The sequence below is a fragment of the Periplaneta americana genome, chromosome 4, assembly GCF_040183065.1.
Source record: "Periplaneta americana isolate PAMFEO1 chromosome 4, P.americana_PAMFEO1_priV1, whole genome shotgun sequence".
Classification (NCBI taxonomy): Eukaryota; Metazoa; Arthropoda; class Insecta; order Blattodea; family Blattidae; genus Periplaneta; species Periplaneta americana.
The window spans coordinates 197,520,032-197,541,202 of NC_091120.1; the positions used below are offsets into that span (position 1 = coordinate 197,520,032).

The window sequence follows — 21,171 nt, forward strand, 5'->3', positions numbered from 1 at the left end:
TCCTAAGTGCAAAACATTAACAACTCCATGTATTCATCTGCCTGCTTCAATAAAAAAAAATTTAAACGGTCATTGGATATATAATGTTGCCGACACTGTAACGAAATTTACGGTAATAAGCGATTGATGGCGTTGACGGCGTTTTAATTAAAAAGGAACAAACACTGGCGCTATAAAACAGCTGTAAACAGATTGATGTAAATAATTCTGCAGGTAAAATAAATAATACGATGATGTAGTAAATATTGTATTTAACATTACATAAAATTCATTCTGCGGTCGAACTACAGAAACGCGCTTAGACATAAAGTATTTCTAACCTCCAATCAGAAGCACGTGTTTTTCACTTGATAATTACTGTACATAAAAGTGCATGGAGTTTCATTAAATTTATGACTTCTATTTATAAGTGTATTGCGTTAGAACTTTGAGCGGGATTACTGAAGAATACGCTGTAGCCATATTACACCGCACTGATGATAATATATGCACGGCATACCAAACGCCTGAACAAATCTAATTAAAAGAATGTAAAGTTCCTTTCGTATTCTCCATTAGACCCCTGTGAGCTCTCACTTGCGAGAACTTCTGCAATCTTCGTGTTGCTAATGTGACAAGTCGTCTTTTTATGTTCGGCAAAATCCGATGCCAAGTAAACATAGTGTTGATAAAAAGTCATCAGGTGGAAGATCAGAGAGAGAATTCAGATGTATTATTAGGCAATATTACAGTTGCCACTCCATTTTAGTCACTAATAGGTCCTCACCACATTTAAAACCACAATACCCGCTTAAATTATGTTACTTTTACAAAATATATGTTCCATTTTTTATACCTGTGCCAAAATTATGACAAGTAAGATATATGTCAGCGACAATAAAATTGTAACCATTATGTAGTACTTATAAACGTATTCAGTTATGAAGTAATTGTTGTTATATTTGGAATGCTACACAGAACAATGTCATATCATTCACGAGGGGGAGGAGGTTATAGAGGTGGAGGCGGTGGTGGCAGGGGTGGATATGGAAGAGGAGGAGGAGGGGGAGGTTACGGAGGTGGACGTGGTGGTAGAGGTAAGCAATTTACTTAAGTTAAAATTGAACATATTTTAAATATATCATAAGCTTAATTGAAGATTTGGGGTGTAAATAATGATAATCCACAATAAATAACTCACACATTTCTTACTTTTCGCGGCGAACACAAAAAAGTTGTCAGTTTTTAAGCTTCACATTCCTACCATCTGTTGATATGTTTATATCATTCTTCCACCAAATGGAAGATAATGTAGCTTATGTTAGAGACAGTTTACAACCAGAAAAATATAAATTTCAATTTTGAGAATTATTAATTATCAATATTTACTCCCAAGGCCTTTAAAATAGTGTACTATCATTTAATATCAATGACGAAAAAAAAAATGAAAAAATGATGAACGTCGCTGAATTGGAAATATGAAAATACTAATGGCCATTACAATATGTACATTAAAAAATCTATTACATGGTCAGTACATCACAGCTACTTCGTTACGAAAAAACACTCATAAAAATTACCATTCGTGAAATACTAATGTTTTCTCTGGACAAAAATACAATTCGACGGTATTTCGAAGTGGCAGGGGTTTTCATAAAGACGACCAAAAATACAATATGGCATTGCTACGAAAAAACAGTGATGTGCTGAACATTCTTAATTAAAGATATTTACAAAGCATTAACTTCAATGCTAATCTAATGAAAGAAAAGAACGTAGCTGTATGATCGATCATGTCATACAAAAAACAATTGAGTATCCCACCGAAAATAAACTCATACCTACTTTTATATTTTGTGATAGTAGATGGTATGCGTTGCTGGTTTTTAATAATGAAAGACGTGGCATAGAGGACTAACAAATCAAGAGAAAAGATAAGAGAACTAATGAAAAAAAATAAATTAATCTGGAGTTGGTTTTAGATCTGAAACCATGAAGACCTTAGAAAGGTCAAAAACACACTATATGCAATACATGACAATGATGGTGATGATGCTGTACCATTTCTTGTTGAAGAGTTGATAAAACTTCACATTTTAACTAGACACTGCTTTTCAGGTGGAGGTGGAAGACACAGTTATGGAGGTTACCAAGATCAGGGTCCACCAGAAGAAGTAAGTTCTAATTATGGTGATTACTAATAAAAGAAAAGATTTTAATTCGAGAATTTACAGCTTCAATTACACGGAGAAGAAAAACCATCTGCCAGACTATAGTGAGGTTCACATAAATTAATTTCTGAAAGCTAATAAGGACATCTTTTCAATGTTGCCAACTGTTACTAAATATCACTGGAGCAGTAGAAATCATAGTGTTACCATTATGTACAGAAATAATAATAATAGTAATAATAATAGTAATAATAATAGTAATAATAATAATAATAATAATAATAATAATAATAATAATAATAATAATAGTCATTAAAATATATATAATGTTAAAATTCAACAGTATTAAAGAAACACGTAATATGTTATGTGTAAGAAAAACACTGTTACATTTTACGACTAATGAATACAAATATGTCAACTATGAATAATAATAATAATGTCTTATTTTTTTACCATAGGCTATATTATTGTTATTATTATTAACTGTGTTCAAATAACACTCGCTACTAGCTTTAGTTTCATTAATGTTGCAGCTTCTTCAACAGGAAACAATGCTGTCAATATAACAAAAAGTAACTGCCACTTGTTTTGTCAGTACCAAAATTCGAAACAAAGTTTGCAGAAGAAACTTAAATCTGACAACTGGCTTGTCGATTTGTTCTGTTTCCATTATTGCTATATTATAATCTCGTGGATAGCCTCTGTAAAGAATTAAGAATACCATACATATTTTATTTAATACTGATTTCTTTTCTACCCAGGTAATCCCTTTGGGCAGTTACGAGTATCCATGCCAGGACGACCTGGTAGTCAAAGTGGAGATAGAGGATGTCCCTTATTTCAACGCACCCATTTATCTGGACAATAAAGAGCAGATTGGAAAAATCGATGAGATATTTGGCAACATAAGAGACTACTATGTTTCTGTGAAACTTTCGGATGAAGTCAAAGCACACTCCTTTACTCGAAAACAGAAGGTAAGAACAGAATTATGGATCTTCACGAAGAATGTACCAAGTGGAATGTCCATTATCTGTTGTAATTGGAGTGAATCACTAATATTTATAAATATATGGCCTATAAAGTGTTAAAAATATATTCAATATATTGTGACGCTGTAGTGTTCATCAAAACAAGAAAAATTCTAATAAACATGGGTTGTAAAATTAATATCTTCCGAAATATGAGTACTTGTACATCAATATTATAGGAGATGTTCAATGTGATTTCTATTTATTCTGTCATTACTTTGAGAGATGGCAGTATTCATCAAAAGAAAAAAATAAGTAATAAACATTAGTCCTAAAATTAAATTTTCTACAAGAAGGCTTTGAAATTAGTATTGTAACAACAGTATATCTTTTAATGTGAGCTCTTTGCTTGTGCCTTAATATTCCGTTTTGGTCTCTGCATTAAACCAATAAGAAATATTAATTTTAGGACCCATATTATTAGAATTTGTTTTCTTGTTTTGATGAATACTACCGCCTCTTAAAATACTGAATATTTTTAACACCTTTTATATCAACTGGATTAGATTATAGTGAAGTGTTTTGCTAATGAGGCGAATTTTTTATGTTTTTATTCCAGCTGTTCATAAACCCTCAGAAACTTCTTCCATTGAAGAGATTTTTACCCCAACCTCCTGGATCTGTTCAGAAGAGAGGAGGTGGTGGAGGAAGAGGGAGAGGAGGCCGTGGTGGTGGAAGAGGGGGTAGAGGTGGAGGCTTCAGAGGAAGAGGGGGTGGAGGTGGATTTAGTAGAGGAGGAGGAGGAGGTGGCTGGGGAGGGGGAGGAAGAGGAGGCGGAGGAGGTTACAGAGGTGGAGGTGGTGGCGGTGGCAGAGGCTGGAATAGATAACTGTAGGCTAATCATAATTTTTATATGAGAAGCGAAAAAAAAAAAAATAAGTGCTTGCAATAGATCCATTTTATCGCCCATATTGGGTTTGTGACTATATGATGTTTTATTAATGTAAAAGCATTGGAAGTTTAAGATAATAAAAAATTATATTAAAATCTTATCACAATGACCTTTTTATTTTATGTATTTACCCTTTTCTTTCACATCCACATATTGCATAATTTGATTTCCCATAAAAGATAGCATAAACCGGACAAGTCCAGAAATTCAAATTTTGAGCATAGTACAGTCTCTTCACTTCATTTCAAGCGGCACCTACTGACATAACAAATTTCTACAAAAACCGGATTTATGTCATTGAAATGAGTGTTTGAAAATTTACTGTTTCTGTAAAAAGCAGATTAGTCCAACGTCTTTCTAGCAAAAGACGGACAAGTCACAAACTTATCCAGTTCTTGTTAGAAAATATCATGAAGATGGCATTAGTGCTGTCTTCTTTTGTTTCATCGCCATATTAGCTGTTATTGTCTGTGTTATTGGTTAAATATTTCGTTTTACAAATGAGTGATCAAAATGCAAATATGCAATGGCCAAAGAGGAAGAAGACAGAAAAGACGTGTGAAAACAGCTGCTATAATAATAATAATAATAATAATAATAATAATAATAATAATAATAATAATAATAATAGTTTTTATTCAGAATAGTTTATTTTGTTGTTATTACAATAATTATATTTCGATACTCGATATACCTGATGTGCCAAGAATTCAAAGGCTGCAGGATACAAATTTAGAAAAAGAAAGATGTAAACATAACAATATTGTTTTTCTTGTTCAGGAAATCATTTCAACATTAAGTTTTTAATTTAATAAAACACTTATAAAGTATTTATTTGTATGTTGATACAATTGACAATATTAACGAAACATGATTTCATATAGTCTACTTTTTCTCAATTAATGTATGTACACATAAAATTTTCTGCAAAAAGTGTATATGTACAAATGTTTTTTTTTTCTTACAAGGGAAGGGTTTCGGCTCGAACACGAATTTTTGGTTAAAAATTTATACAGAGGCTTACTTAACAATGGCGGTGAAGACCGTAAAAGCATTCATTTGTGTAACTCTCCGTTTGGTTGGTATTGGTCAATACACTTCTTTAAAAATGTACATGAGGAGTCTCTATAAAATGCATGAAACAGCATGGAGCAGAGCAATAAGCACAACACGCAGAAGCAACACCTGAACAATCTTCTGAACCACACTCCAGTGCTGAAAAATCAAATGCCACCTGAATTACATTTTTGAAGTCCGAGACTTGTTCACGATTCACGTAACCAGCTGACTGCCAGGAATGCTGAAACATAGGGCGGTATACTGGAGCAGACAACTGGTTATGAATAACAGGGTGCATTTTCATTATAAACACTCGATTTCCCAAGTTAAGTTATGGATTCTCAGCAAGAGTCCTTATGCAATCTGTTATCCTCCGAGCATATATTTTGTATTGTCTAAGGAAATAGATATTCAGAGGCTGGAAATATTTAGTTTTTTTTTTAGGTGGAATGATCATACATTCCATGTCCTAGCCTTGGAATGATTCATTTATTAAGGTTGTGTCCTTGTGCACATTCAATGACTCACACAACAGTGTACATTTTTGATTAGCTGCAATATTTTCAGACAGAACATTGGAGAAAGATGTTCTTAAGTGGGCTTTAGACATTTTACCACTCACACTAGCTTCTAGGCTAGGCTAGGCTTACGGGTCAGGTGTCCCATCCCCTTAACTTGTGCAGTGCTCTCCCCACCCCTCAACTTGTACAGTGCTCTAACACACAAACCACACATTACACAAACGAATGCTTTTGGGAGCTTTACAGAGATGTAAAGATGGGCCTGTATACAAATTTTGGATACGAAATTCCTGTTCGAGCCGAAACCCTTCCCTTGTTAGAAACCATATAAAAGATGTCAGATTATTTTACTGTATGAGAAACGTGAGAGATAGTTTTTTCGTTTTCTGAAAAATTAATATTTCGAACTAGTCCAGCTTTTGCTATCAACCCTTCAATTGCCTTGTATTCTGCACTCATGAAGACTTCTTTTTCTGCAACTTTTTTTTTATGATGATAAAAGTTTTGTAATATCATGTGTTCACATTCTACACAAATATGAAATTACAATGGATTCCAGCCTCTTGCAGAAACAACATTTAACACGAAGTGACTAGAAGAATTTAAAATGTGAATATGAAGAAAAATAAGAAATGAAGCTGTGCTGGAAAGAGTGGGTGAAGAAAGAATAATGTTGAAACTGATCACGAAGAGAAAAAGAAATTGGCAGGGTCACTGGCTAAGAAAAAAATTGCCTACTGAAGGATGCAGTGTAAGAAATGGTGAACAGAAGAAAAATTCGTGGCAGAAGAAGATGATAGACGACATTAAGATATATGGATCATATCCGGACTAAGAGAAAGGCAGAAAATAGGAAAGATTGGAGAATGTTGGGTTTGCAGGAATAGACCTGCCCTCGGACAGAAAATTGTGAATGAAAAAATAGAAGACAGAGGTTCTTTGATCAATATAATGTGTATATAAAAATTATTTCTTGCATATTAAACAGTAAATTCAAAATAACACTATAGAAAATACTGCATACAGTGTTCTTTGTGTCAAACACGACAACCATACAAAATTTTATATTACTGAGTATTATGCAATAATAAATTACTTATCTCAGCTAACCACTGGATTATTAAGGTTACTTAAATAGTTACCAGTAGACCTCGGATTTTAGGCACTTAAAAACTAAATTTTAGGCACCTAAAATAGGCCTTGAATTTATCGAAATAGGCACTAAAAATATAGATTTAGGCACCTGAAAATACAATTTCAAGCAGCTAAAAATACTATTTTATGCAGCTAAAATGTAATTTCCATCCACACAAACTACAGTAACTATAAAAATGCAATTAATTAGTGAGTATTAAGTATTACGGTATACAATGTCAAAAACAGTAAAAAATATGGAGGTTAGAAATTTTATTTTTGTTAAGTCTTAAATTATGAATATCAATACGTAATTCTTAATGAATTCATCGGCCTCATAGTCCTATGGCTGCTAATGCATAAATGCTCATATTATAATTAAATTAATGAATTTACAATTAACACAATATTCATAATTGGCATCGCAATACATAATAACGTTTTTCTCTAATTTTCTATTGTAAAACTTAGTCTTTTCTTAGAAAGAACCATTTTATAAGCGAAAAAAATTTTTCCTGATGATACCGATGCAATGAACGCATATTTAAATCTAGCAATATTTGTCACGCTGATTTCTTTAGGGAGAACTACATCTTCCTGATTCATTACATTCCTACTATCTGCTCTAGTGCTCAACAAAACCAGACACCTTTCTTTATTCCTACAACCAAACTATTACAGGATATTTGTACCAAACCCATCTCATGACATTCAAAACTTCCTCTTTCATTGCTACACGAAAATCAAAAAATATATACGTAACAAATAGAAATAGGCAATTTTAGGCTGTGAAACCTTAAAAATAGGTCTCAATGGGCAAAATAGGCATTTTAGGCACCATAAAACTACTTTTAAACACTCATATTTTCTATAAAATGCGAAGATATTTAACTACAGAATGCACCAAACCAAACAATACTGAAATTATCACTCATCTGTCCACGTCTCCCTAGCAACCAAGTATTTATTTATTTTATATGATAGCAGCGTATAGGTAATTAAGTATGGAGACTTCGCATCAGTACCTTTGATGTAGCCGGACTGATTTCAATGACCTTCAAGGCAGCTAGAGCGTGAGATTCTGCTTTCTCCCTAGAGTTGGCGCTGACATCACACCAGCTAGCAGTTGACACAGCGGAAATATAACACATATAATTATTACATCTAGGTACATTATGTACTCAAATAAAATCAATTGGATCCATAAAATAATAAATCTGTCATTAACTGTAATGTCTAGACTCTAGAGTTCCTTTATAATGAGAGTTGAGACGTTGACCCCAACAACAATTAAAATATGCAATGATTCGATAACACTGAAAATGGAAAAACAAAACTCTTATGAGAAGTAAAACCATATACCTATATTATATTGTATACAAATATTAAACGAATTCGATACTTAATTGTATAATGTATTATATTATTTTATAATATAATTTATTATATCTGAAATATAAAAAAATTATTATTACAACTAGTTTGCCACTGAGAAATAAGGAAAAGCTGTTAACTTGAATTTATTTGAAGCAAAGCCTTATTGGATTATGCAATAAGGTAGGCGATGTTTGGATCCTGTGTCTCAACTCTATACTCAATAGGGATATCCTGAACTACCACCAACAGATAGCGCACGTGTTCTATGAGGGATGTGCTTTGCGTTTGCATTTGTTTTTCGGTATATAAACATTGAGGATATACGTAGTGTGTTAATATATTAAATACTCTTAAAAACAACTAAAAGTGGCAAATTTTTGTTATGTTCCTATATGTAAAAACCAGGGAAAGCTTTTTGTCTTCAATCGGGTCCCGAAATATTCTGAATATATGCGTTAAACCTTAAAAATATAAGTAATAAAATTGGGCCTCGAAAGTGCTAGCTATTAAATAAAAGTAACTACCGGTACTTCAAATAAGGAATTGTTGACTACAGTTTCATTTTGGAAGAGGAAAAAGAAAAATTAATAAAAACATATGCAACCTCGACAGCAAGCTATGTTAGCTTAGATTATATGCAGTAGTTGTAGAAGTCTCCGAATTTTACGCCTGCAGTAAACTCTCGATTAACTGGAATGTTTATTATCCAGGACGATCCGTAGTGAAATCCATTTCGTGAAAAATGTTTTTAATGTACTGTACCCTAATTATTAAAGCCATGTTTTAACTTCAAATTTTCAAAATCATCCCACACAGTATTCAAAACTGCATGTCCTTAACCTACAAAACACACTACTAATCGTGATACTATTGCGATCATATTATATCATCCTATTAAAAATTGCATTTGATCTTTCTGCAACTACAGAAAAAATACAAGGAATTCGATCTCGATAGTCTCTTCCCTATAAAAAACACATTGGTGGCTGCATATCCTGTTTTTAGCGTACGGTTCTTAAATACTAATTATTAAAGAGGGCAATATTCACTTCGACATATTTCCTATTTTTATATTCGTGCATATTGTTCTCAAAGTTCTCGTTTAGGTTCATGAACATTCAATTTACTCGTATCTATATTCTGCATACTGCAGATTTCCCCACCCATCTCAGGGAATCGTTCAATATTGTACAGGTTTACGTTATTATTTATTGTAAATTAATTTAATTATGAGGTAAGAAAATATTTAATCATATTAAATTATACAAAATAACGGTAAATATAATTTTGACACGCACAGAAAACCAACAAGCAGGAAAACGTAATCAACTGTAGCATATGACAAAACATAGCCCTACATGTTGCGCCGCATGGAACACTCCTGCCATCTGACGGTAAAATTTCGCATAAGATATCCCTATTATTATCTTAGCGTATGCTCGATTACACTAACTTCTAGCGCTTGAAAATGGAACTAAACGCTGGCACACAGAGAAACAAAACACAGGAAAATTCGCTCAGTGTCCATTCTTTATAATCCCTATTCGCTGATGATAGTTTGACATATTGTATATTCAATGTTGCTGCAGTTACGGTTCTCGCAACAGAGGAGAAGGTGTTTATCGTCGAGCATTATTTCTAGTTATACGGAGTGGGGCATCAGAATGGACCAAGCTTGCACCACGTTAAAGAGCAGTACCAGGAGAGATTTAACAGTGCGGCACCAAATAACACAACAATGTTAGCTGTCGTTGAAAAGTTCCATCATACGCAATCAATCTTATGTCACCTTACATGTTATAATGACTTATCTTGATTTTTAGATTATGTTTGTAATTTCATATTCTGTATGACCGCAAATAATGCTCGACAATAAACAAACACCTTCTCCTCTGTTGTGAGAACCATAATTGCAGAAATCAACACAACATTGAATTCACAATTTGTCAAAGTATCTATATATATATAATTTGAACTGGTAATGGAAATTACGGGAAAACGGCTGAACGGATTTTAATAAATGGCCCCTCATTTTGAACCTTGGAACCCAAAGCTTTTCTGAAAAATAGTAGCTTTCAGTGAAATGTCAATTTTCCTACATAATTTTCCCATTTTCCAAAATCCATCTGTCATCAGTTTTGAGAACTAGCTAATTGCATTCAGGAGAAGTGAAGCGAGCATCAAGTCGGCCGTGTTGCATTTCAGAATAAAACAAAACACACACTACAGTAAACAATATTACACGAAGGCCATGATCTGCAAGAATGCTGACATATTTAGAGCTCAAATTAAATTGGTTATTAAAAACTTAACTTACTAAAAATAATTTACAGGTTCGATTCTGTGGTGTGTAATTTTCTGGGTACAGCTGTGTATTGGATATTAAAAACTACAAAACTTGAGATGGTTTGATGACATTATTACCATTAGAAATGAAATATTATTGTAGTTAATGCCGTGATGTGACTATTTTTCATTAATTATACATATTAATGCTATATTGATGATATGAAAGTGAAACGTTTTGGGGTTATATAAGTAGATGTAGAGAATAACTTAAATTAGATTTTTATTTCTATATTTTACTGAGTGGCGGCTATATAGTATATGTTACTGAAAGCTATAAAACTTACATAAGGTAATAATATTATTAAAAATCAAATATTTTTATAGTTATTAATCAAGTGGGGTTGGGTCTTTTTCATATATTTAATGGTGATGTGGTGTAGATATTTATATGCGTGGTTCTCTTCAGTATTGGCTCGAGAGAGAGTATCTTTCATTATTATGGAAGCAAATAACTTTCAGAATGTGTGGTATTCTTCATTGAAAATAAATCTGAAAAATGTTTATTTGAACGTCTAATGAACTTAGTTTGCAGCATTTGCTGCACAAGCCACTAGTTATATAAAATAAATAAATAGTTTGTTGCTAGGGAAACGTGGACAGCAGATGAGTGATAATTTCAGTACTGTTTGTTTTGGCGCATATCATAGTTTTAGTTTATGACTAATAATATTTTATAATAATAATAATAATAATAATAATAATAATAATAATAATAATAATAATAATAATAATAATAATAATAATAATAATAATAATATTTATTTATTCTGGCGAAGTTAAGGCCATCAGGTATTTAACCTAAAATCCGAGATCTACTGATCAGTCAAGACAGTAATATCAGAGGTACACAGTGTGGAAACTGGAAAATGGAACTGATGCTGGGGAAAAGGGGAGATTCCATGTACATATGAACAATTAGAGATGGGATGTGACAACGTTTTGCCGTCAAAGTTCGGAACTATGACAGCTCCGGAAAAATCACTGTGACAGATAACAGCGATTTTGTCACAGTGTAATTTTAATGTTTCGATTATTCTTCGCGATTGTGGGGCTCCGTTTCTTGTCTGTAGATTTCCAAGTCGTCTATAACTGAGTATCACTGTTACCTACTTAACTCTGAACAAACCACAAGAAATGCCCATTTTCTAATCACAAGTAGACAGATGTTAAGGTTTACAGCTCTTCTGCGAATTGAATTGATATACCGGCGCCATGTCTTATATCAACAATAGTGATCAGTGGGACGAGTAGATTGAAAACACACACACTCTGAGCTCTTATATCGCGAAGTATGGACGTGTATATTCGCCCAATTTATGTATGATTAAGTGATTCGTTCGTAAAAGAATATAGTGAGTGGTGAGTGCAGTATCAAAGAGTTGCCAATGTTAGGGTCGAATTCATAGTCGTCACTTATAAAATGAGGAAACACTTAAGTAATGAGCATTTCCTTAGCACTTATTTCAGATCGTATTGCAGAGACGGTACTCATTCATATGCCCTGAGCATTCCCTTGACATCGAAAGAAATATGGCAACGTGGCTAGACGTCAGCGCTTTCCTACATTAATAGTTTTCCAGCACCTTCAAATTGTTAAATCGGCATTATTGTCATACACAAATACAGAAGTAAATATTATAGAGCTAAAAATTATACAAGATGTCCAGAAAGCATTTTACAGAAAGGAAAGAAGTGAGCCAAGACAACTAGTTATGAAATATGGAGATATCGTCGAAAGTAAAAAAAAAAAAATTGATAATTGTTCTCTCCAAAAGAATAAATTGACATGGAATAAAATTGCAGTTGAGTTTAATGCAAACTCCGGGAATATTCCTGTAAGTAAATCATTTTAATTTATTTTTCAGTTGTTTTTATGCTAAACAAAGTGGAAATGATATAATTACGCAAATTTTAACAGCTTATTCCTCAGGTAGAATACAAACAAAAATGCAAATAACACTTTGTTGAGACGTGAATAATAAAAAAAAAAAAAAATGCCGCTTAAATCTACCTGAAATGCTGCTGTATCATAAAATCTCAAAGCAACCAGTACTTTCAGCAGTGGCGAAATCGGTAAGCCTCAAGGTTGTATTGTGAATTTCAATGAGAGACACCAGAATATTCACAACAGTGTTCTTGTCGAAACGGTATCTCCTCTTAAATTGTTGATCATTATACATCTCTAAAGGGTTTTTCCAGATCTCTGATATATTTTTGCTTGCCGAAACTCATTTTCATTTTAATTACAGAACTCAATAAATTAAATTAAATCATAATCATCATCTATTGTATACCGAATCAGCTGATTACAATGCATATGAGGAAACACTTGAGTCAGCTGATAAGCTACGTTATTTGAATAAGTGTTCACTTCAGTGGGATTTATGAATTGGAAATTATTATAAGCAACTGCTTAAGTGTTTCCTTACGATAAGTGTTGACTATGAATTCAGCCCTTAACCTTTTAATTAGATTCCAATTATGTTGTCCTTCAAGTTAATCTTGCAGTTGTCTGGACTATGAAGCTGTCATATATACGTACATCAGTCGCCATTACTGTGAGTCACATATTGGGCAGAGATGGCGATTTCTCGGAGCTGTGATTTTGGAACTACAGTCACAGACGGAAACAGTGACAAATCTGTTACAGCACAGTTGAGTGAAGGGAGAAAATTCACAATGCATAAACAATGCATAGCAAACAACAAAAGATGACAGTTGCTATAGTAACCGACCTTTTTACTGTCAGTGCATACAAGATGGCAACTGCTAATGTTTACCTAACAGGAATTTTTTCAGCGACGTATTCACATAAAACTTAAAGCTGTCTCTCCGATACAGCCCACTCTGATTCTTTATGGTTTTATTTTTTTTTATTTTATTGGGTTATTTTACGACGCTGTATCAACATCTAGGTTATTTAGCGTCTGAATGATATGAAGGTGATAATGCCGGTGAAATGAGTCCGGGGTCCAGCACCGAAAGTTACCCAGCATTTGCTCATATTGGGTTGAGGGAAAACCCTGGAAAAAACCTCAACCAGATAACTTGCCCCGACCGGGATTCGAACCCGAGCCACCTGGTTTCGCAGCCAGACGCGCTGACCGTTACTCCACAGGTGTGGACTTCTTTATGGTCAAGATAACCCCAGTGGTGAAGTTCACTCCAGTTTACAGTATGGAAAACAGTTAATTTGAAAGAAAATAGGGAAGGTGTATGCCAGGCGATATAGCCTATAAGGTCGTCTTCCCTTAGAAATTTTATCCAACACCCAAGAAAAGACTGAAATTACGTCTCTGAGTGTAGTTCACATAGCTCACCCTACACCCTCAAATGGAGGCAATATATGGTGATCTTCATTGTGACACTCAAGGATCAACCTCTCTTTGAATTTATATTCACTTCAGCTTGATGGCAGCTTCAGTTAATAGGTTTGTTCCAGCAAGCAATTCAGAACGCGTTCTGAACTAATACCGAACTTCTTTTGATGCATGCGCCAGTTCTGTATGGTATCAGAACTAGTTTGGAAGTTTACGTTGTTGGAATGTTTCTTGGCGGTGCGTCAATAAGAGCACAAGAGCACGTGAACACCTTGTTTCCATTAAGGCACGACTAATTTTATTATTTAATACCGTATTGACGTAGTGAGAATGTATAATATCAGAATCGAGTATTTTAGACTTCCCGCATCTTGCATAAAATTCTTATGTAAACTTGGCAACATTCGTTCACATACAAGCTGTGCTCTTTTCAAGAAGGTTACAGAAATTTCATGCATGCGCGGGAGAACATTCTTTCGCTGGCTGCTTATGACTCGTCAAGAGCACAAAGCGTTAAGTGAACAGTGAATCTATCCTACAGATGTCAGGTGCATCGATGCTATCGTTCACGTGCTATATCTCGAGGACGAAATTTAATAGTCTGTATTCTAGCCTGTAGGTGTCAGCATCTCACTGTCGGAACGTTTACTTTATGTGGATGTGTGTACAGTGCTGCTACGAGAGTGTAGTTTGTGAATTACTATACTTCAGTGTCGGCATAATAGCATAGTTTGGCTTTTAAACACGTGCTGGTATGAATTTAAGTATCTGTATGGTAGTGTATAATATTTAAGAATAATATTTACTGGCATGTATTTATAGTAATCAATCTTTGTGAATGGGATTACAATACTGGTATAGGCTATAGTGTATCAGTGTGTTGTGAATCAAAATATATTTCTGAACACACGCTTTTGTAAATAACAGCATTGTGGTATGTATTCATTTTTAACAAACGTAAACAATGAATTCTGTTCAAGTAATTTGGAACAGTAAAGAACTGGGTAAACTGGCTTACCAGGAAAAATTGGAAATAAAAAGACTGGGTTTCATTATTATTATTATTATTATTATTATTATTATTATTATTATTATTATTATTATTATTATTATTAGTTATTATTATATGTTGTTTTGAATTTATATACGGTTTTTTCGATAGTGAAACATTGGAATCATGACATTTTATATTAGACTAAACGTACGATTTCAAATTCTCTTTGATTTTGGAACATAAATTTGTGAACACACATAATATTTTATCACGAGCCGCCACTGTTCTTTTCACGGCCTTCGGAGTTTCTTCTCATATTAAAAATATATTCATCTTTCGAACTTAATTCTTCGTAAAATATATCACTATCACCTTCCAAATCACTCATAACAGACTATTTTTTTATTTTAACCTACTGAGTCTCGAAGCATTTTAACCGTAACTTCAGATTAAACCATCTGCGCATGCGTCAGTAGTTCAGAATTCCCAGTCCCTGCTCTTAATCGAAAACCAATTTCACTCGTTCCGAACGAGTCCTAAAGCATGTTGGAACAGGATACTGGCAGCAGCGGTTCCTCTATATGAGCAAAGGAGCACGTGAACACCTTAAAAACCAACAATAATCATACATATTACTGTATTAATATATTACATAGATTACTTTCCAATGTGCAATGACGTTCCTACATTTTCCGTCTCGAGAGAATGTCCCGTCCGTGTGTCGTGTGTCTTTAAATCTCCATTGGACAGATTGCCAGCAGCTCGCACAATTTTTCTCTAGCAGGGTGAAATAGCCTGAGGCGAGAATATTTTCTGGTATGTTATAATGGTTGCAATAGCTCTGCTCGCACAGGTCTTAACGTGCTAATGACAGAGAAACAGAGATGCTCCATCTCTCTTGGGACTGGCATCGTGTTCCTATCTCCCTCTTTCCTCATTTTCTCTCTTTACTCTTTCAAAATACCGTTACGCACGGGAGCTGATTCTGTTGTCTTTTGTTCAGCAAAGTAAGGCAAATACAAGCTGCACTGGTGTGTATTGAAAGTTGAAACAGTAGTACTTGAAGTTGGAGACGGACGTGTGTGAAATTGTGTGTTAAATTAAAAGAGGATTAAAACATTCTTCCGTAACACCATGACAGAAGACCGATTAAGTACATTGGCTATGTTGGCAGTGAAAAAAGAACTTGTTAACAATATTAGAGACTTCAATAATAAAGTTATTGATAAGTTTGCAGCTCTCAAAATTAGGCGCATGGAGTTTCTCTACAAATAAATCTAGATCTTCAACAACAGCAGTGAAGGTGAGTCCTATGAATTAATTTTACTCTACTCTTGTTTAATGGTTTTAATTTTGGTTTATATGCGTAGATTTGGTACATGCATATTATAGTCCCGTCGCTCTAATTTCCGGCAGCCAATCGCGTTGCAGGTCGGCTACATTTGAACGTGTGCATCTTGTGATTCACTGATTCAATTCGCTCGATAAATACTTAATATAATCGCCCGCCATTTTAGCTCTTTTGTTGGCGTTCGCAGAAAGCACACGAAGATGTTATTTGCCGCTCAATTATTTGCTGAATTACATTGCGTTTGATTTATTATCATAGGAGCTACAACATGACAATGTTTAACAGTGTGGCAAATAGATTCCTCGTATGGTAGCTCGGCAACGAAAGACCAAAAATGGCGCACGATACTACCTACCTAGACTTTATAGAGCCTTCACTTTCCTAGACGTAAGCAAAGAGGCGGAGTCACGCCGGAAATAACAGCGTCGGGACTATAGAACTCGTTTATCTCTGACATGTGACTCAGCTATACGAGAATATATCAGTGTGTTCATTACTCATATATTTTTTTTGTGAACACCCATCCAAGAAAGGCACGAGCCGCCACTGGAAACTGGGAATCGATTCTGAACCGTGCTGGAACAAACCTACTGTCTCATAACACCAGTCCTATTTTCCAGTTGTCACACTGAGTATTTTACAAACACTTCAGATATAAATAGAAGAATCAACAATACAAAATAAATATATATATAAAAATGAAAACAATATTTAACACGCAAGTTGTGACATCTAGCTACTCCTGGACTCAACAAACGAAAAGACACACATAACCTGTGAATGAGGATAATGCTCAGACTTCATGAGTGAGATTCTGTAAACACATCTGCCACTGCTGTGTCACTATCATTATGCGTAATTCCATGTGGCCGCAGATGATAGATGAGGTATTCTAATACATGCATTTGGCTGGGATTCACGTAATGGAAAGAAATGGCCGTGTCTGAACAACACTGCATACCCTGTAAATAAAATTATAAATTAGCAACGTAAGCTGAGTTTACGAGGTAAGATTGTACAAAATAATACGTATTGCAACAAGTTAATGTTAATGTGTTCAGTCATTTAGGATTCCAGTTAGGTAGGCCCTATCATACGAAAGTGGAGAGGTTTTCACATTAGTGTAATTAAATTTCAAGGAACAATAAACAAACAATCTATAAAGCTACCATTTTATTTGTCACTTCATATAGTGTAAGAAAAATATTCACAAACAAACCCCATTTAGTCGATTAGGGAAAACACGGGAATTTTACTGGAAGCAAGTAAAGAGATAGGTTTGGAAGTAAATCCCTAAAAGACAAAGTATATGATTATGTCTCGTGACGAGAATATTGTACGAAACGGAAATATAAAAATTGGAAATTTATCTTTTGAAGAGGTGGAGAAGTTCAAATATCTTGGAGCAACAGTAACAAATATAAATGATACTCGGGAGGAAATAAAACACAGAATAAATATGGGAAATGCCTGTTATTATTCTGTTGAGAAGCTTTTATCATCCAGTCTACTGTCCAAAAATCTGAAAGTTAGAATTTATAAAACAGTTATATTACCGGTTGTTCTTTATGGTTGTGAAACTTGGACTCTCACTTTGAGAGAGGAACATAGGTTAAGGGTGTTTGAGAATAAGGTGCTTAGGAAAATATTTGGGGCTAAAAGTTACAGGAGAATGGAGAAAGTTACACAACACAGAACTGCACACATTGTATTCTTCACCTGACATGATTAGGAACATTAAATCCAGACGTTTGAGATGGCCAGGGCATGTAGCACATATGGGCGAATCCAGAAATGCATATAGAGTGTTAGTTGGGAGGCCGGAGGGAAAAAGACCTTTGGGGAGGCCGAGACGTAGATGGGAAGATAATATTAAAATGGATTTGAGGGAGGTGGGATATGATGATAGAGACTGGATTAATCTTGCACAGGATAGGGACCAATGGCGGGCTTATGTGAGGGAAGCAATGAACCTCCGGGTCCTTAAAAGTAAGTAAGTAAGTAAGTAAGTAAGTATGATGATAGAGACTGGATTAATCTTGCACAGGATAGGGACCAATGGCGGGCTTATGTGAGGGAAGCAATGAACCTCCGGGTCCTTAAAAGTAAGTAAGTAAGTAAGTAAGTATGATGATAGAGACTGGATTAATCTTGCACAGGATAGGGACCAATGGCGGGCTTATGTGAGGGAAGCAATGAACCTCCGGGTTCCTTAAAAGTAAGTAAGTAACCCCATTTATTGTGATTCGACTGAAACGTCTATAACAGGGGTGGCCAACCTATTTTGAGCTTGGGCCAGTAAATTAATAGAAACTATTTAAAGGGCTACCTAACTAAATTGATGTTAACTATTTTGAATCTAAGCTAAGGTACCTATCTATAAGTTTTAGTAGATTATTCAGATAAGTGTTTTTTTAAAAACATTATTTTTTAAAAGTAATTCAATTATCATTATTCACTTTTTTATTTTGAAAGACCATCACATAATTATTCAATCTTTTTTTTACATGACTTGTCATAAAATACTTCTTACAGTATTTAACAAGAACAGTCCAATGAATTTTGAAGATCTGCAATGTTAATGTGATTTTTGAACTTGTTTTACATTTAACAATTATTTCTCAATATTAGGTGCAATTTTTGAAGTGCACAGAAAAAGAAGATTAGCAAGATGTGCGTCTGTAATTTATTCTTAATAATATTCATGGCAGAAAAAGTTTGCTCACAAATGTGGAGCCTTAGCTAAGCAAGATCGTGAAGTTCAGGACACTGGTCTATGGGGACATATTTTCAAAACACAATGAAAGTACGATCAGTGGCTGATCTACAATGTTATTTAAATTGAGCACAAACTGTTGAGTGGTTTTGGATTTCTATTAATTCAGTCTGCAAGGATGGGGAGTATTGATGAATCTGAGACTCTGAAAAACAAAATGGATTTATGAATAAATCTATGTTAGTATTTTCAAATTTGAAATAGGAAAATCGAGTTGAGAATGTCTCACACAAAGATGTAAGAGTTGCTTTGTATTTTAAGTGATCCAGAATAAAGTCACTGCATGTGATACTGGTACAAGACAGAAAAAATTGTAACATTTTGACATGAAAGCTTTACTCTGATGTCAATCGTGGTACCATGGAAACAGAAATGTTATTTGAACTCTGAGCCTCATGGTTTTCTATGCAATCCGTCTCGCTCCATTCTCTCTTTAATATACCTCGTTGTTTTCCAAACAATAGTCATGGGAATATTGGGTATATGGGCTATGTATATACGTCAAATATCATATAAAATACACTACAGTGTTAAAGGAAGTAAATGTTGTATTTTATTATTCCAAATACAGTATAGTCGTTTCATGCAATCATTGAGTTTCTTAAATCTTCTGTCATTTTCTTTTCAATCTGGACCCATTACTTCTTTTAGCAAGAATGATATTTCATGTACATCACTCATGGAAGAAATAATTTACAAATACTAAATACAAATAAAATTCTAATAAATATTAATTTTCTAGTTCTACAGTCTGTAGGAGAAAGATTTGATCCGATGCTGTGAATTGAGCCTCGGCATAGCCCAATGGTTAGAGCACCCAGTATGTAGAACGGGGTGTCTCTGGTTCGATCCTAGGTGCCGGAGTGAATTTTCCTCCAATAATAACAAATAAAATTCGTTTACTAATTAAGAAGTTTCTGCAGATGGACTGGCAAAAGGGATAAACACGCAAATGGTCTAGATTTTTACAGCATCACAAAATTTTCGCACAATGAGAGAGTAAAAAAAAACCATGAAAATAAAGGTAAGCAAACTTTTGTAGCCTAGTTTCTTTTATTACTGCATAACAGTAAAATCTGGGTCTTTAAAAAAAAAACAAAGAACACACTATTAGATAACAAACCAAGAAATAACAATATAATATTAAATATCACACCCATTCTCGACAACATTCGGGTAATAAGACACAAGAAAAATTGGAAATTGGATTCATCATCATCATCATCAAGAACAATGACGACAGCAGCAGCAATAAAAAGCTACCTCACCACCACTAGGTGAGTACCTACGAGGGTTTATTAAGTATTGATATATACAGAGGAAAAGGATAGAGCAAATGATCTCCTAGGCAGAAGCAATAAGAAGACACTGTAGTAATGCAACTTACGTCTTAATTGGTTGATCTGAAGACAATACTAGATTATTCTTACATGGATTACAACATTATGTTATTAAGAACTCACCGTTTTGAGTGGATAGTAGATGAAATTCCAGTACCAAAAACTGTCTTTCATTTCTCCAGGAATTATGTATTTTTCTGGCGTGAAGTGAAAGAACCTCCCTCGTCCATGTGAGTCACGAGTGTCCACTGATTTTACCCCCACATTTTGCAAACATTGGCCTGAAATGCATTCCACATGCATTAGCACATGCTATAATGATACCTGACACTTTAAGAAATTTGTAATTTTTATATTAAAATCATTTTCAACGTAAGAAAGGTGAAAGCTCAAATATTATTGAGTGTATTAACACTTGCTACATTAATACCTAACACTTTTAACAAATTTGTAATTCTTATATTAAAATCAACGTAAGAAAGGTGATAGCTGAAATAATTGAAAGTGTATTAACACTTGCTATATTGAAACCTAATACTTTTAACAAATTTGTAATTTTTATATTAAAATCAACGTAAGAAAGGCGATAGCTGAAATAATTGAAAGTGTATTAACACTTGCTATATTGAAACCTAATACTTTTAACAAATTTGTAATTTTTATATTAAAATCAACGTAAGAAAGGCGATAGCTGAAATAATTGAAAGTATATTAGCACTTGCTATATTGAAACCTAATACTTTTAACAAATTTGTAATTTTTATATTAAAATCAACGTAAGAAAGGTGATAGCTCAAATAATTGAAAGTATATTAACACTTGCTATATTGAAACCTAATACTTTTAACAAATTTGTAATTTTTATATTAAATCA

General features: G+C 33.9%; 2 protein-coding genes across 2 annotated transcripts in view; one reads left to right on the forward strand and one right to left on the reverse strand.

The window, feature by feature from the left end:
• Window positions 1-99: 99 nt before the first annotated feature.
• On the forward strand, window positions 100-4,176 carry Gar1 (Gar1 ribonucleoprotein). The gene is made up of 5 exons (XM_069824569.1): window positions 100-213; window positions 958-1,076; window positions 2,098-2,153; window positions 2,915-3,130; window positions 3,744-4,176. The coding sequence occupies exons 2-5, from the start codon at window positions 962-964 to the stop codon at window positions 4,011-4,013; spliced, it is 657 nt and encodes a 218-aa protein (XP_069680670.1). The 5' UTR covers window positions 100-213; window positions 958-961; the 3' UTR covers window positions 4,014-4,176.
• A 10,928-nt stretch (window positions 4,177-15,104) lies between these two features.
• LOC138698556 (glycoprotein-N-acetylgalactosamine 3-beta-galactosyltransferase 1-like) overlaps window positions 15,105-21,171 on the reverse strand; it is a 29,241-nt gene continuing 23,174 nt past the window's right edge. The window contains exons 7-8 of the mRNA XM_069824568.1: window positions 20,421-20,578; window positions 15,105-17,143 (exon numbers count right to left, since the gene is read on the reverse strand). Of these exons, the coding sequence (XP_069680669.1) occupies window positions 16,982-17,143; window positions 20,421-20,578 (320 nt within the window). The 3' untranslated portion in view covers window positions 15,105-16,981. The remainder of the gene's footprint in view (window positions 17,144-20,420; window positions 20,579-21,171) is intronic.

Coding starts and splice junctions, on each gene's coding strand:
- Gar1 (XM_069824569.1), top strand. CDS start 962: ATGTCATATCATTCACGAGGGGGAGGAGGTTATAGAGGTGGAGGCGGT. Junction 1,077..2,097: donor AGGTGGACGTGGTGGTAGAG/GTAAGCAATTTA, acceptor ACTGCTTTTCAG/GTGGAGGTGGAAGACACAGT. Junction 3,131..3,743: donor CCTTTACTCGAAAACAGAAG/GTAAGAACAGAA, acceptor TTTTTATTCCAG/CTGTTCATAAACCCTCAGAA.